We start from the raw sequence: 17,075 nt of genomic DNA, 5'->3' as shown, positions 1-17,075 counted from the left end.
TGTTTAAATTCCTGAATGGACTTCCAGATTACATTTTCTTTCCAGCCAGCAAAAAAGCTTAATACATAAGTAATGATTTGGGGATATCTGTGTGCACAATTTGTGAATCCTGGGTTAGATAATAAACTCTGTATGTATCTTTACCAAGTTGCAAACTTCATTTCAAATGTGCAGTACTTTTTGCCTTCTCTATGGTCTGTTTGCCCCCATGTTGGACTGGAATTCCACAGGTGGGTGGCAAAGGTCTAGTAAAAGAGAGTTACTACGTGCACAACCACTGAAATGTAATCGCTCTTGAGAAAAGACTGGCTCCCAACCAGGAGAGCTGGTTTATCAGGGGAGAGGTTACCTAGCTCCAACGCGAGCCCAGATGTTTACACTGAAATTGTAAAGCCCTGCAGCCCAAGCCCAAGTCAGTTGACAAGGGCCAGCTGTGTTTGATTGCACTGTGGACATGCCCTCAGTGATCTAGAAGCAGGATTCCTCTCACAGCAGGGTAATGAGTGCTCATGAGGGTGCTCTTAATTGGATCTGTGACAACATAGATGCTGACCAAATTAATATGTGCCTTAAAAAGTTCAAGTAATTAAAGATATATGAAAATAAAACTGTATAAGTATATATGAATGAAAAAATATTTCAAGATGTTACTTATGCACATTGCTGATAGTAGAAACATTTTCATGTATTATATTAAATTATTTAAGTGTCATATGACCATGTAACTAGAGACTGCATTGTAACACTTATGTGCAAAGGCACAGACTTAAGATGTGCGTAACCTTAACTACGTTATTTTCGGTCTTTAAAGTGTTCAACAGAGCAATTTTAAAATATTTCTAACAACAACAAAGGATTTTGGTATGGAATAATATAGTTTGTTAAAAGAGATGGACTAAAAAAATTATAGTATTTGCTTTATTTAAATTAAATATATTCCTTTAGTGTGTTTCTTTCTGAAAAGTGACACTTCAAAAATGGCCTGCAAGAATTTTGAGCTCATTTTTCCTCAGTGGATTCCCATATCAAATTCTCTCAATTTACAAATAAAAATATATGTCTGTTCTATATTCCAATTCTGCAGATTCAACCTGGACTCAGATTCAAGATGGGCTCTTTCTTCCCCCTTCATCATCGTAAGTAATTATGATCTACAAGTCAAGTTAGGCCTATAGTTACACTTGTGCAACCTCAGTATCATCAATTTTCACAAGCAACAGGTATAGATAATTGGATAATAGATAAATTCTGTTGATGATGCACATGAAACAGAGTCCAGTACACTCACTTCAAGCTATGTAGGTTCCGCAGGGCCAACTGCAATAAGTAGTAAAATCTATTTTTGCTGTCAACACCACCTGTAATTCTAACTACATACAGAGACCAGATCTGTTGAGTAAGAAGGGACAATCTTTACATAGTTAATTTTCAAAGTAGAAGTTGAACTTCTCCACACCATTCATAATCAGTCTTAAAAGATTATTCACATAACTTAAAAAAATACAAAAACGATAAGTAGGACAACTCACCATCTTAAGGAACGGAGTTGATGGGTTGTAGCTGTAGGTATCTTTGTCTTTTAGGATAAGAATATGAGCAGAGTCAATGATCACCCTCTTCAAATTCATTAATGAGTGGAAAAGCCTGTTGACAGAATTTTCAATTGTTACTAGTTTTGAGATTATATGTTTATAAAAAGCCATTATAAGACCCTTGGAAAAAAGGATATAGAAATATTAACTATTAAAAGTATTGCTTTAGCTGAGTAAGTTTTTATTCTGACCTACATTTCCAACAATTACTAGTTATTTTGGGTGCCCAACTTGAGATACCTTGAAAGACCCTAATTTTTAGGAAATACTAAGCACTTGTCCCCTGAAAATTAGACCCTTACTTTACCGTGTCTCAATTTGGGCACCCAAAAAATCATCACCATCCTTGCCACACTATCAGAAGCATATGGAAGAAGGCAAATGGCCCCAATCATCCCTACCCTGGGCTCTTGTGTCTAGCTCTTTCATATTTAGCTGCAATAATGTTGCTTCAGCCATTATTGTACTACAGAGCATGCCTCTAGGTCAACTTCTCCATCTCCATTAAATTTCAATTTACTTAGCATGTTACTGGGCATTCTTTAAAAGATGTCCAAAATATGTCCAACTTTCTTAGATACTACTTGCCTTTTATGTAGATGTGTCCATTCTAAGCCCTCTTTCATTACTTTACATAAGTTCATTTTTCTTTGGATAGTCTATGTAGACAACTGCACTGAAAACTGTTTCAAATTTGCATGGGATAGAATTACTTTTCCAGGACTCTGCTCCATAGAAGATGATACTTAAGATCTTTATAAGCAGTCAGTGTAATGTTTTTGCTAATCACACTGGACTCCCATACTGCATGAAGTTTTTTAAATACAGCACTTGTGTTACCTATTCTGGGCTTCATATCAAACACGTAATCAGCAATATTGTGAATGACGCTACCCAGATAAGTTTTTTGTTGGTTTTCCCAGCTTCACCTTCCTTATGGGTGCTCCACTGTAGGTGACTCGACAGCAGTACCGCTGATGGAGGAATGGGGCTTCAGATTCAAATCTATAACTGATGCTAATACTGTGGAGTCAAATATGGCATGGGATGATGAGCATGGATAATTGCATAATATTTTAAAAACATATGGGCAGATGCCCAAGTTTCTGCCCTGCATATTTCTGATGAAGGCTACAGAAGTGGAAACATCTCATGAAATGAGTTTGGACTCCAGACAGGGATTGAAGATTGTGGGCATGATAGCAGTAGTTAATACAGTTCGATATCCACCTGGAGAGTCTCTGATTTGATACTGCGGATCCCTTGGATCTCTCTGCAATTGAGAGGAATAGTTTAGTATAGTGGTTTTCAACCTATGGATTGCCAACCACTGGGAATCCGCAGACTACGTCTAAGATTTTCAAAGGGGTCTAACATCTCCATTCTAAATTTTTTAGGAGTCCTCAAATGAAAAAAGGTTGAAAACCACTGTTTTAGGAGATTGCTAAAATCTTTTGTTCTATCCAAATAAAATGTCAAAGCTCTCCTGACACTTATTCTCTGTTGTCACGGTGAGGCTTTGGGAAGAAAATATAAGCCTCAATTTGCTCTATTAATGTTTTTTTGATAGAAGTAACAGCTTGTCTTTATCCGACCACTATTCAGTCATTTTCTAAGGCTGCCCATGCACTTTGACTCTTGAATATTTTGATGTGACTATTAATTCTTTAGCCTGGGTATCCACTCATGATCTTGCATTACGTTATATGTCATAGCTCCTACTGTAAGGCAGAGAGGATGCAGAATAGCACAGATACAAATATGATGCTGGAGTTGATTTTTTGTAGAATTAATTTGATCCTCTTCTCCTTTGCACTGAAGAACTTCAGAATTTATCATTCCATGATAGGATGGCTTGGGAAAAGTCTGCAGAAGCTGCAAAAAGTCTTTAATGCTGCAGACAAATCATCGTCATGTACCATGCTGGAGGACTGCTTCTTTATACTAACCATTTGAAGCAGGAAGCATGCACCCAAAGATGTCAACACTGCATTTATTATGGAGACTCAAGATGCTTCCATTTTGGGGAACCATACAAAATCTTAGCTCTTTGGACATTGTCAAGTGACTGAATTTGCCTATTTTGGTGTCAATTTCTTTTGGCACTTATTTGCTCTATATCATCTTCCACAGTGAAGGGGAAGGCATACTTCCTACGTGCAATACAACACAAAACATTTGTATGGTCTTACTGTTCCCTCAGTCTTGTCTGTCTAGTTCTAGCTTTATCTTCTTCTGGTTATCTCACTGAACTGTTCAGATCCACTTTGGATTATGCTCTGGAGAAAACAGTCTTTCTTGGGTTTATTCTTTGTATCAGAGCCTTCCCCATTCCTCAATCAATTACATGCTGGAAGCAGAATCTCTCTTTCTAGCCTTGTTAGATTTTCTTTTTTAATTTGAGATTTCTAGTGTTTATCTTTTCCTCATCTCATGGAAGAAAGCTATTTTCATTTTGATTTCTTATTTTTCATTACTAAGGCAATGACCATTTATTTTAGTCTGTCTCAGAGTAACCCCATAACTGATGGATCAAGATTATCCAAGCTTGTTGATCAGACTTTTTTGCTTTGCCTTTTTCTAGTAGATCTACATATGTGAGAAGAACATTAAGCCAAGATATTCAAGCATAGGTACCTCAAGTTAAATTTCTAAATCTGCATTAAGGCATCTAAAGAACTGGTCTGATTTACAAGAGTGCTGAACACCCAGCAGCTCCCATTGACTTTAATGCAATTACAAGAAATGCCAGAACCTAGTTATAGCCTAAATGAACAAGTGATGTTCTCATCAGAATGCCCATAATCAGTGAAGAATTAACTTATAGGCATCCATAGCAAATCAAGTGATGCTGATAACACCAAGAGTTTGAATTTAAGTGATCTGTTAGAAGGGTGCCTCATTTTCCTTATATTATAAACAGAGATAAAAGGAAGTGTATAATTTATATAATATTGAACTCTTTCACATTCCATGCTTTGGAGAATTAATGCTAAATTGGGACTGATCCAGCTTTCCCTACCTTCCAAATGGCACAGATATACATGGAGAGCAAATAGGAAAGTTGGGAGGATTTTTTTTTAAATATACTCTCTGAATGTAATAGTCAGAAACAGAAGACAGAGTGTTTTAAGGGCATTATTTCAAGCATTGGCTTATTTAATATAGTACTCTCTCTCTACCAATAAGACATCCATTCAGCAAGTTCACTAGTACCTACTTTTCATATTTTCTATACATAAAAATGTTCTGAATGAATCATTCATTCATATAAGCTATAGGTGTGTGTGTGTGTGGGGGGGGGGTGTTTTAAAAGTAATATCTCTACTTTGCAACCACTTAGGAGAATATTATAAATTATTCTATCAAAATATAGAGAAAGCAATTCACTTCCAAACTTGACAAAGCATCAATCTACAAATGAGCTAATGAGCATAGCAACAAGAAAATGATGTTCCAGGTTGAAGATAGGAAGTTATATAGTGGGAAAGACTAAGATAATCACATAATACCTAGTCAACATCAAGTTTCTTGATCAGTGCTTAACAGTGGCAGAGATTTAATGCAGCAGTACCTAGTTTTGCTTTGAATGATAGCCCTGTAGTTAAGGCACAAGCTGCAGGCTTTATCTTCAACCTTCCTTTAAAACCCCATGCACATTGTAGCCTCTATGTGCCTCAATTTCTTACTCTACAAAATTGGGTAACTACTTCCCTACTTTATATGGATATGCTGAGATAGAAGAGAATATATAAAATACAAAGTAGTAGTAATATTTTCTCAGTGGTATATATTTTGGTAGCTATATTAAAAATACAGTATATTCATAACAAAAACACAGGAGAAAATAAATTTAAATATTTAAATGTACTTATTAAATTATACTACCTAGTTCCATAATCCACAACTACCCAATCTTTAGATGTTCCTGTGATGGCATCATGGTGCTGAAAGAGTCCTAGGTTCCTCCTAGCCTCCGTCAGCAATTTATAATTTTCCACTGAAGGAAATGCATTCATCTTTTCATATTTTTTGGACTCTACTAGTGCAAAAGAATAAAGGATCTCAGCAGCTCTGGAAAATCAAAGAAAAAAAATGAATGTAGCTACTTGTTTACATACAAACACGCACACACAAAGCCAAACACACACTTTAAGAGATGAACCACAGTGCTTTCACAGCTTCCCCTAAAAGTGGTCCTCTAGGTTCTTTAAACTAAAAGTTAAATTTTGTCAATTACAATTTAATTTACTATTTACAAATAAAGCAACAAAAAAGTTTATTTGCACAAATTTGTAATGATCATCAATCAAACCTTAGATGGATGCATTCAGGATAGCTTCTGTCTCAGAAGAAAAATTAAACTTTCAAGAACACACAACTTGTTTAACCAACAGAATTACTCCTCTCAAAAGGTACATACTGTATGTACTGCACGCAGTATTCATGAACTCTTATTTAATTTTTAAAACCTCTGTTTGGGTCTTAGTTTGGTCATTGAGAACCCAAATTATTTTTTTCCTAAATACCACAACAGTCAAAGGAAAAGATTATGACAACATATCCAAACTGTCTGAGCCCTGGTCTACACTACAGGGTTAGGTCGATTTTATAATGAATGCGTCTACACAAACAACCCCGTTCCGTTGACCTAAAGGGCTCTTAAAATAGACTTCTGTACTCCTCCCCGGCGAGGAGAGTAGCACTAAAATCGACCTTTCTAGGTCGAATTTGGGGTAGTGCGGATGCAAATTGACGCTATTGACTTCTGGGAGCTATCCCAGAGTGCTCCAATGTGACCGCTCTGGACAGCACTTTCAACTCCGATGCACTAACCAGGTACACAGGAAAAGCCCTGGGAACTTTTGAATTTCATTTCCAGCATGGCGAGCTCAGTAGACCATGCAGTCCCCCAAGAATTGCAAACGAGCTCCAGCATGGAGCGAACGGGAGACACTGGATCTGATCGCTGTATGGGGAGAAGAATCTGTGCAGGCAGAACTCCTATCAAGAACAAAGAAATGCTAATATATGTGCCAAAAGCACACAGGACATGATAGACAGAGGTTACAACAGGGACACACAGCAGTGCCGCGTGAAAGTCAAGGAGCTCAGGCAAGCCTACCAAAAGACAAAGGAGGCAAATGGTCGCTCTGGGTCAGAGCCCCATACATGCCGTTTCTATGATCAGCTGCATGGCGTTCTAGCGGGGGGGGAGGGGACCCTACCACTACCCAACCACTGTCCATGGACACCTGCAAGGGGGGAGTCTCACGTAACATGGAGGAGGATTTTGTGGATGAGGAAAAGGAGGAGGAGGAGAAAGCGCAGCAGGCAAGTGGTAAATCTGTTTTCCCTGGCAGCCAGGACCTTTTCATCACCCTGGAGCCAATACCCTCCCAAGCCGGAGAAGGCACCTCTGGTGAGGGCACATTTGTAACTACAGTACAGGATTTAAAAGCAATAGTGTTTAATGTTTGATTTGCCCTGAAGACTTGAGATGCATTCGTGGCCAGTACAGCTACTGGAAAAGTCTAACGTGTCTGGGGATGGAGCAGGAATCCTCCATGGACATCTCCATGAAGCTCTCCTGGAGGTACTCAAAGCCTCTGCAGAAGGTTTCTGAGGAGGGTTGCCTTATTTCATCCTCCATGGTAGGACACTTTACCACACCAAGCCAGTAGCAAGTATGCTGGAATCATTGCAGCACAAAGCATGGCAGCAAATGGTCCCGGGTTTTGGTCGCATTTAAGCAACATTTGGTGTTTATCTTTCTGTGTTAGCCTCAGGAGAGTGATATCATTCATGGTCACCTGGTTGAAATAGGGGAATTTTTGTAAGGGAACAGTAAAAGGACCCCATTCATGCTGGGCTGTTTGCACTTGGCTAAAAGGGATCATGCCTGAGAATAGCCACGCGGCGGGGGAAGGAATCATCCCAAATAGCCATGCAAAGGGATGGGGGGAGGTGTGTGCTGCACATCCACCCAAAAACTGCAGCCCCTCCTTTTAAATGGCAAACCCAACAGGCATTGCTTGCTAGGAAAGGAGGACGCTGCAGTTTGAAAACATTCCCACATGTTATGAAGGCGTTAGAAGCCAAACCCACATAGCCTTTGGTTTACCATAGCTGCCTGGAAACCAAATTCTGTTGCCCAGCCATGTGTGATGTGTCACCATACCGGCAGGTGCTCAATATAAAAGGCGAAATGCAACCTTGTACCTAAAGCACATGTGCTGCCTGCTGCAAATTGCTTGATTCACTGTGAGTCTCCCTTTTGTTCTCAGAAATGTATCATCTTAAATTTTACTCTCCCTTTTTATCCCCCTACAGGTGCAAATGTTTCTATGCTCCCCCATCATCTTTGTCCCTGAGGTTATCGCAGATTAGAAGGTGAAAAAAAAAACCACACTTGCGATGACATGTTTTCCGAGCTCATGCAGTCCTCCGCACTGATAGGGCACAGCTGAATGCATGGAGGTATTCAGTGGCAGAGGCCCGGAAAGCATTAAGTGAGCGTGATGAGAAGAGGCAGGATGCAACGCTGAGGCTAATGGGGGAGCAAACAGACATGCTCAGGCGTCTGGTGGAACTGCAGGAAAGCCAACAAGAGCAGAGACCACTGCTGCATCCACTGTACAACTGCCTGCCCTCCTCCCCAAGTTCCATATCCTCCTCACCCAGAGGCCCAACACCACTGGGTGAGGCTCCAGGTACACAGCCACTCCACTCCAGAGGATGGCCCAACCAACAGAAGGCTGTCATTCAAACAGTTTTGATTTGTTGTGTGGCTACAATAAGCTATGTGTCCTTGTCCTTCCCTCCTCCCCACCCTACCCCACCCCACCCGGGCTACCTTATCAGTTGTCTCCCCCCCTTTTTTTTTTAATTAAGAAAGAAAGAATGCATGGTTTCAAAACAATAGTGACTTTATGTCCTTTGCCAGCCGTGATCGAAGGGGAGAGGATGGTTGGCTTACAGGGAATTAAAATCAACAGAGGGGGCGGATTTGCATCAAGGAGAAACAAATACAACCGTCACACCGTAGCCTGGCCAGCTGGTTTTCAAAGCCTCTCTGATGTGCAGCGCTCCTACCTGTGCTCTTCTAATTGCCCTGGTGTCTGGCTGTTCAAAATTGGCAGCCAGGCGATTTTCCTCAACCTCCCACCCTGCCATAAACGTCTCCCCATTACTCTCACAGATATTATGGAGCACACAGCAAGCAGTAATAACACTGGGAATATTGGTTGCGCTGAGGTCTAACCTAGTCAGCAAACAGTGCCAGCGGGCTTTTATGCTCCCTTCTGAGTGTGAACCATCTTCCACTCCCCCCATCTCCATTCCTCTCCTTTGGCACCCAGATGGCAGGATTTGGATAATGCTGTTTGCTGTTTCAACATTTCCTGCTGGACATGGGAACCAGCATCACCCCATCACCCTTAGTCTCCACTATCAGTCCCCTCCCTGGCATCCACAGGGGATTGAAGAGGGATGCCAAGGGGGTCAGGGGATTTAAATACTGTAACTGAGGTTTACTGTAAAACACACTGCTGCACACATGGTCACCTACTCAAAAAGCTACTGACAGTCAGCACTAAGACCCAGAACCAGAGAAGAAGAAAGAGGAGGGCACTGGGACATCCTTCTGATGAAAATGCATGGTGACTGGCAGACAGTATGACCCCCTCTTTGAGCTTGAAAGGGATAAGCTGAAGCGGGAATGGCAACAGAGAAGGGATGAGTATATGGTGGCTATGTACATCAGCCATTACCCTGCCAGGAGAGATCAAGATCTCCAACACCAATGTCAGGTGAAGCAGCAGCAAATGTTTCTGTGAGTACTGAGACTGCCATACAGAGGAAAGGATATTTAACACATCATTTTTCCAGTATCACCACCAAAATAAATGCACTTTCAAAGGCAGCTTTCTTATGCACAAATGCTGATACAGAGCCCACCAGTGATCCCTACTCCTACAAGCTGGGAAGGAGAACTGGGAGCTGCATGAAGAATAAAAGATTGAGCCACCTGTGCTTTTAGCCTCACAACAGCTGCCTCAGCAAGCTGGGCAGGGGAGACTAGGAGATGAGCAGGGAAAAGCAAGGGATCCTACTTCATCATTCAGAGCAGGATCCATGGCTTTCCACCAGAATGCAGGTAACAAACATAACTCGAAGTGGAATATTGTAATAAGCTGCTAGGGGAAGCCCACTTCCACCCATGTGACCAGAACAGACAAAAACATTTTACCAAAATAAACTACAAGAGTTTGGAAGGAGTGGCTCAATATTGTAACACTAAGAACTAAGGGAAATGCCCCTAGAAAGCAAGCATCTCACTTGGGTCATTATTGCAACAATGTACATACAGTTACTCAAGGATGGCTTGAGATAACCTTTGCAGTGTGCCCACTCTCCCTTCACCTACACTAGCTTCAGTGGAGTATCTAAAGGAAATTAACTCAGGCTAATAAGACAATGAAGACAAGCCCTATGGACACCAGAGAAGGCAAGTTAATCTGCCTCTCCCGCTTCAGTTTCTCTCTGCTACACTGAAGTATATGTGGGGAAAAACAAGAAACAGCAGAGGTGTATGTTTTATAAAACACAAAAGAAAACAAAAAAAGGGAAAAGAAGAAAAGAAATCAGCATGAGGGTAAATACTGATAAAGATGAAAGAGGGAATAGGAATGCCAAAATGGCTGGAAAGAAAGTCATAAAACAGGAAAAAGAGGATAGAAGTATGGAGAGAAGATTAATTTCTTAAGTTTAATAGTTATTGCCACAACATACAGTAAAATACACAACGCATATTTGAGTTTCTATTTGTAACCTTTATGTTGAAATGCTCCCAACTAATATTTAGCTGTTAAAGATAAGGATGCTATAAAATCCAACTAAATTTTCAGGTTTGAGCCTCTAGGTTGGTTACAGAAAATATATTTAATAGAAGAGCACTGGGCAACACTTTAAATGATCCAGCCAAACTTTATTTAAAAAGAAAAATGATTAGTTAAGCAAACAGCCATGCAATTACTCCTTACACAAATGCTACTATTATACTCGCACTCAAAGATGAAATGGTGTATCAGTGGGAAATCAGTCCACTGACAATAGTGTGAAGTACAGCGTTAAAATCCTGGAACCTAACAGTACACTTCTGATGTTAGTTGGAGCTATCCCTGAATTTAGCTAAACTACGCCTTCTATACTCTGTTATACTAATAATTAACATTAAAATTGCCTTAATCATAATTGTATTTCTGCCACCTTCTTATTCACTTTTTACATTACACATTATTTAAATTAACATCTGCACCAATATCCTTCCCACACTCTAGATAGCGTTTTAATAAAACTTTCACAATTCATAAAAACACATCAAAAACTTTGCTCAATCGATTATAACCAAAACATAACCACCACCACCTTGGGTCATGTCCTTGCTAACTCTTACTTTCTCATAACACTGTCTCCTATTTATTTTGGACTTCTCACAAGCGGCTTCAATATCTCATACTTCTCTACCCTTAGGTTTTGGGCCTAACTTAGCCTAACTATTATTTATTTATTAACCCAAACTATTCTATGGACTACATATTAAAATATATTATGAGCAGCCCATATTATTTTACTAAAACTCCTCTCAATTTACTACAATGCACGCACACACACACACACACACACACACACACACACACACACACTCACTCACTCTTCTGGTAAATTGATGGGTGTTAATTCCTGTGTTGTGGATTGCTCCAGAGACAGTGACCAGGGTACTCTTGTCCTTCAATCCAGCCCTGGTTTTGGGTGTTGGTTGTGTTGCAGTGGTTTGCTTTTTAGGTTTGTTCCCAGCGTTGTCCCAGGATATTAGAGACACAAGGTGGGTGAGGTAATAGAAGTTGGTCCAATAACAGATGTTACCTCACCCACATTGTATCTCTGTTTATTTTTGGTTGTGAGGAGCCTGGGAGGTGGGGGAGGGAGGGCAATGGAGTCAAGGTCAGGAGTCAAGTGATCTAATAAGGTTAATGAGTTCCTGTGTGACACTGAAGAAGGGATTTTTCTTCCTCCATCCTGAGTTGTGAGCTCCTCCTTTCCCTATGACCACCAGCATCTTCAGTCACAGTAGCTTGTCCCTAAACTCCATGCTTTTCCCAACTAATGGGTCACCCCAGTTCATATATCCAGTGGGCCCTTATTCTTAAATCCACTCAAGGTACTATAATAGATCCATATTCTTAGTTCACACTGCTTCTGAAGAAAGTAGGGGTAGTACAACCTCATCTTAGTCCCTGGAAAAATCACAGAGAAGGTCCTCAAGGAATCAATTTTGAAGCATTTAGAGGAGAGGAAAGTGATCAGGAACAGTCAGCATGGATTCACCAAGGGCAAGTCATGCCTTACTAACTTAATTGCCTTCTACAATGAGATGAGGGGAAAGCAGTGAACATGTTATTCCTTGACTTTAGCAAAGCTTTTGATACGGTCTCCCACAGTATTCTTGCCAGCAAGTTCAAGTAGTATGGGCTGGATGAATGGACTATAAGGTGGATAGAAAGTTGGCTAGATCATCAAGCTCAATAGGTAGTGATCAATGCCTCCATGTCTAGTTGGCAGCCGGTATCAAGCAGAGTGCCCCTTGGGTAGGTCCTGGGGTCGGTTTTGTTCATAGATTCATAGATACTAAGTCAGAAGGGACCACTCTGATCATCTAGTCCGACCTCCTGCACAGTGCAGGCCACAGAATGTCACCCACCACTCCTATGAAAAACCTCACCCATGTCTGAGCTATTGAAGTCCTCAAATCATGGTTCAAAACTTCAAGGAGCAGAGAAGCCTCCCTCCAGTCAACCATGCCCCATGCTACAGAAGAAGGCGAAAAACCTCCAGGGCCTCTCCAATCTGCCCTGGAGGAAAACTCCCTCCCGACCCCAAACATGGCAATCAGCCAAACCCTGAGCACATGGGCAAGATTCACCAGCCAGATACCCAGGAAAGAGTTTTCTATAGTAAATCAGATCCCATCCATCTAATATCCCATCTCAGGGGATTTGGCCTATTTACCCTGAATATTTAAAGATCAATTACTTACCAAAATCCCATTATCCTATCATACCATCTCCTCCATAAACTTATCGAGTAGAATCTTAAAACCAGATAGATCTTTTGCCCCCACTGCTTCCCTTGGAAGGTTATTCCAAAACTTCACTCCTCTGATGGTTAAAAACCTTCGTCTGATTTCAAGTCTAAACTTCCTGGTGGTCAGTTTATACCCATTTGTTCTTGTGTCCACATTGGTGCTGAGCTTAAATAATTCCTCTCCCTCTCCTATATTTATCCCTCTGATATATTTATAGAGAGCAATCATATCTCCCCTCAACCTTCTTTTAGTTAGGCTAAACAAGCCAAGCTCCTTAAGTCTCCTTTCATAAGACAAGTTTTCCATTCCTCGGATCATCCTAGTAGCCCTTCTCTGTACCTGCTCCAGTTTGAATTCATCCTTTTTAAACATGGGAGACCAGAACTGCACACAGTATTCTAGGTGAGGTCTCACCAGTGCCTTGTATAACGGTACTAAAACCTCCTTATCCCTACTGGAAATGCCTCTCCTGATGCATCCCAAAACCGCATTAGCTTTTTTCACAGCCATATCACATTGGCAGCTCATAGTCATCCTATGATCAACCAATACTCCAAGGTCCTTCTCCTCTTCCGTTACTTCTAATTGATGCGTCCCCAATTTATAACTAAAATTCTTGTTATTAATCCCTAAATGCATAACCTTACACTTCTCACTATTAAATTTCATCCTATTACTATTACTCCAGTTTACAAGGTCATCCAGATCCTCCTGTATAATATCCCGATCCTTCTCCGAATTGGCAATACCTCCCAGCTTTGTATCATCTGCAAACTTTATTAGCACACTCCCACTTTTTGTGCCAAGGTCAGTAACAAAAAGATTAAATAAGATTGGTCCCAAAACCGATCCCTGAGGAACTCCACTGGTAACCTCCCTCCAACCTGACAGTTCGCCTTTCAGTAGGACCCGTTGCAGTCTCCCCTTTAACCAATTCCTTATCCACCTTCTGATGTTCATATTGATCCCCATCTTCTCCAATTTAACTAATAATTCCCTATGTGGCACAGTATCAAATGCCTTACTGAAATCTAGGTAAATTAGATCCACTGCATTTCCTTTATCTAAAAAATCTGTTACTTTTTCAAAAAAGGAGATTAGGTTGGTTTGGCACGATCTACCTTTTGTAAAACCATGTTGTATTTTGTCCCATTTACCATTGACTTCAATGTCCTTAACTAATTTCTCCTTCAAAATTTTTTCCAGGACCTTGCATACTACAGATGTCAAACTAACTGGCCTGTAGTTACCCGGATCACTTTTTTTTCCTTTCTTAAAAATAGGAACTATATTAGCAATTCTCCAATCATTCGGTACTATTCCTGAGTTTACAGAATCATTAAAAATTCTTGCTAATGGGCTTGCAATTTCAGGTGCCAATTCCTTTAATATTCTTGGATGAAGATTATCTGGGCCCCCCGATTTAGTCCCATTAAGCTGTTTCAGTTTCGCTTCTACCTCTGATATGGTAATATCTACCTCTATATCCTCCTTCCCATTTGTCATGCTACCATTATCCCCAAGATCCTCTTTAGCCTTATTAAAGACTGAGGCAAAGTATTTGTTTAGATATTGGGCCATGCCTAGATTATCTTTAACCTCCGCTCCATCCTCAGTGTTAAGCGGCCCCACTTCTTCCTTCTTAGTTTTCTTCTTATTTATATGGCTATAGAACCTTTTACTATTGGTTTTAATTCCCTTTGCAAGGTCCAACTCTACTCGACTTTTAGCCTCTCTGACTTTATCCCTACATCTTCTGACCTCAATTAGGTAGCTTTCCTTGCTGATCCCTCCCATCTTCCACTCCCTGTATGCTTTCTGCTTCTTCATAATCACCTCTCTAAGATGCTTGCTCATCCAGCTTGGTCTACAACTCCTTCCTATGAATTTTTTCCCCTTTCTTGGGATACAGGCTTCCGATAGCTTCTGCAGTTTTGATTTAAAGTAATCCCAGGCCTCAACTACCTTTAGATCCATAAATTCTTCAGTCCAATCCACTTCCCTAACTAATTTCCTTAATTTTTGAAAGTCAGCCCTTTTGAAATCAAAAACCCTAGTTGCAGATTTATTTTTGTTAATCCTTCCATTTAGTTTGAACTGAATTAGCTCATGATCACTTGAGCCAAGATTATCCCCTACAACCATTTCTTCTATGAGGTCCTCGCTACTCACCAAAATTAAATCTAAAATGGCATCCCCTCTAGTCGGTTCAGCAACTACTTGATGAAGGAATCCATCAGCTATCGCATCTAGGAAAATCTGAGCCCTATTATTATTACTAGCACTGGTCCTCCAGTCTATATCTGGGATGTTAAAGTCTCCCATGATCATGCAGTTTCCATTAGTATTTACTTTATTAAAGACATTAAAAAGGGCTCTATCCATATCCAAATTAGATCCCGGAGGTCTATAGCACACCCCAAGCACTATCGTAGGAGAGGCTTTACTAGTTTTCTTCCCCAATGTAATTTTTGCCCAGATGGACTCTGTCTTATCCATTGCATCGCTTCTTATTTCTTTACATTCTAACTCATCGTTGATATACAATGCTACTCCACCCCCTTTACCTTTGTTTCTGTCTTTCCTAAACAGCACATACCCTTCAATACCTGTAGTCCAGTCATGACTACTATTCCACCATGTTTCTGTTATCCCTATAATATCTGGTTTCACTTCCTGCACCAGTAGCTCTAGTTCCTCCATTTTGTTACCTAGACTCCTCGCATTGGTGTACAAGCATCTTAATTTTTGCTGTTTGGCCTCGCTCACATTTTGTACCCTATTAGGCACAGTCATTCTACAGCCAGTGTAACCTATTAGACTAGTATCCACACCGCCCTCGCTCCTTATATACATTCTCCTACCCACGGCTGTATCCTTTCTTACTTCATCTTCTTCCCTCTCAATGCTAAAATCTGGCGTGGAGATTTTCTGGACATCTCCCATCCATCTCCCCCCAATTCCTAGTTTAAAGCTCTCTTTATCAGTTGTGCCAGCCTCGATCCTAGAAGTCTATTTCCTTCCCTACTCAGATGTATTGTTCAATACCTTCATTAATGATCTGGAGGATGGTGTGGATTGCACCCTCAGCAAGTTTACAGATGACACTAAACTGGGAGGAGAGGTAGATATATGGGAGGGTAGGGATATTATACAGAGGGACCTCGACAAATTAGAGGATTGGGCTAAAAGAAATCTGATGAGGTTCAACAAGGACAAGTGCAGAGTCTTGCACGTAGGATGGAAGAATCCCATGCACCACTACAGACTAGGGACCAAATGGCTAGGCAGCAGTTCTGCAGAAAAGGACATAGGGGTTACAGTGGACGAGAAGCTGGATATGAGTCAACAGTGTGTCATTGCTGCCAATAAGGCCAATGGCATTTTGGGATGTATAAGTAGGAGCATTACCAGCAGATCGAGGGACATGATCATTCCCCTCTATTCGGCATTGGTGAGGCCTCATCTGGAATACTGTGTCCAGTTTTGGGCCCCACACTACAAGGAGGACATAGAAAAATTGGAAAGAGTTCAGCGGAAGGCAACAAAAATGATTAAGGGGTTACAGCACATGATTTATGAGGAGAGGCTAAAGGAACTGGGATTATTTAGTCTGCAGAAGAGAAGAATGAGGGGGGATTTGATAGCTGCTTTCAGCTACCTGAAAGGGGGTTCCAACGAGGATGGATCTAGATTGTTTTCAGTGGTAGCAGATGACAGAACAAGGAGCAAGTTGCAGTGGGTCTCAACTTGCAGCGAGGGAGGTTTAGGTTGGATATTAGGAAAAACTTTTTCACTAGGAGGATGGTGAAGCACTGGAATGGATTACCTAGGGACGTGGTGGAATCTCCTTCCTTGGAGGTTTTTAAGGTCAGGCTGTGATGATTTAGTTGGGGATTGGTCCTGCTTTGTGCCAGGGGTTGAACTAGATGACCTTCTGAGGTCCCTTCCAACGCTGCTATTCTATGATTCTATCACATTAAGTGAATTAATTTATCACTTAGAGCAGTTTAAGGCTTTTGTTTTCCACTCCAAAAAAAAATAGGTGACTGATGTGCATTTCAGAAGGGTGTATCTGTAATACTGCACTCTCTTAAAATGATGAAAATATCTGACACAGGGGATCTTAAAAATAAAGAAAATTAATAATGTGTCAGAAAGACAAATCATATCTAACCAAAATAAAACCCTTTTTGTTTTGTGTATTTCACCAGAGAACTATAAATAATCAATCCATAATTTATCCCCAAGCACTTTTATAAAATTAGCTAAAAGTAGGACCTGAGAAATCCAAAAGGCCATTGAACATTGGGCAACAACTTTGAAGTGAGCCACTT

The 17,075-nt window shown here is 40.6% G+C and overlaps 1 protein-coding gene across 3 annotated transcripts in view; it reads right to left on the bottom strand.

The window, feature by feature from the left end:
* MAN2A1 (mannosidase alpha class 2A member 1) overlaps positions 1-17,075 on the bottom strand; it is a 208,371-nt gene that overhangs the window by 92,588 nt on the left and 98,708 nt on the right. For all 3 annotated transcript variants that reach the window (XM_038402274.2, XM_038402277.2, XM_043514896.1), the window contains exons 10-11: positions 5,481-5,666; positions 1,530-1,644 (exon numbers count right to left, since the gene is read on the bottom strand). In XM_038402274.2, the coding sequence (XP_038258202.1) occupies positions 1,530-1,644; positions 5,481-5,666 (301 nt within the window). The remainder of the gene's footprint in view (positions 1-1,529; positions 1,645-5,480; positions 5,667-17,075) is intronic.

The sequence above is a fragment of the Dermochelys coriacea genome, chromosome 5, assembly GCF_009764565.3.
Source record: "Dermochelys coriacea isolate rDerCor1 chromosome 5, rDerCor1.pri.v4, whole genome shotgun sequence".
NCBI lineage: Eukaryota > Metazoa > Chordata > Testudines > Dermochelyidae > Dermochelys > Dermochelys coriacea.
Note: the sequence above shows the minus strand (reverse complement) of the source record. Positions and strands in the feature narration are given on the sequence as shown.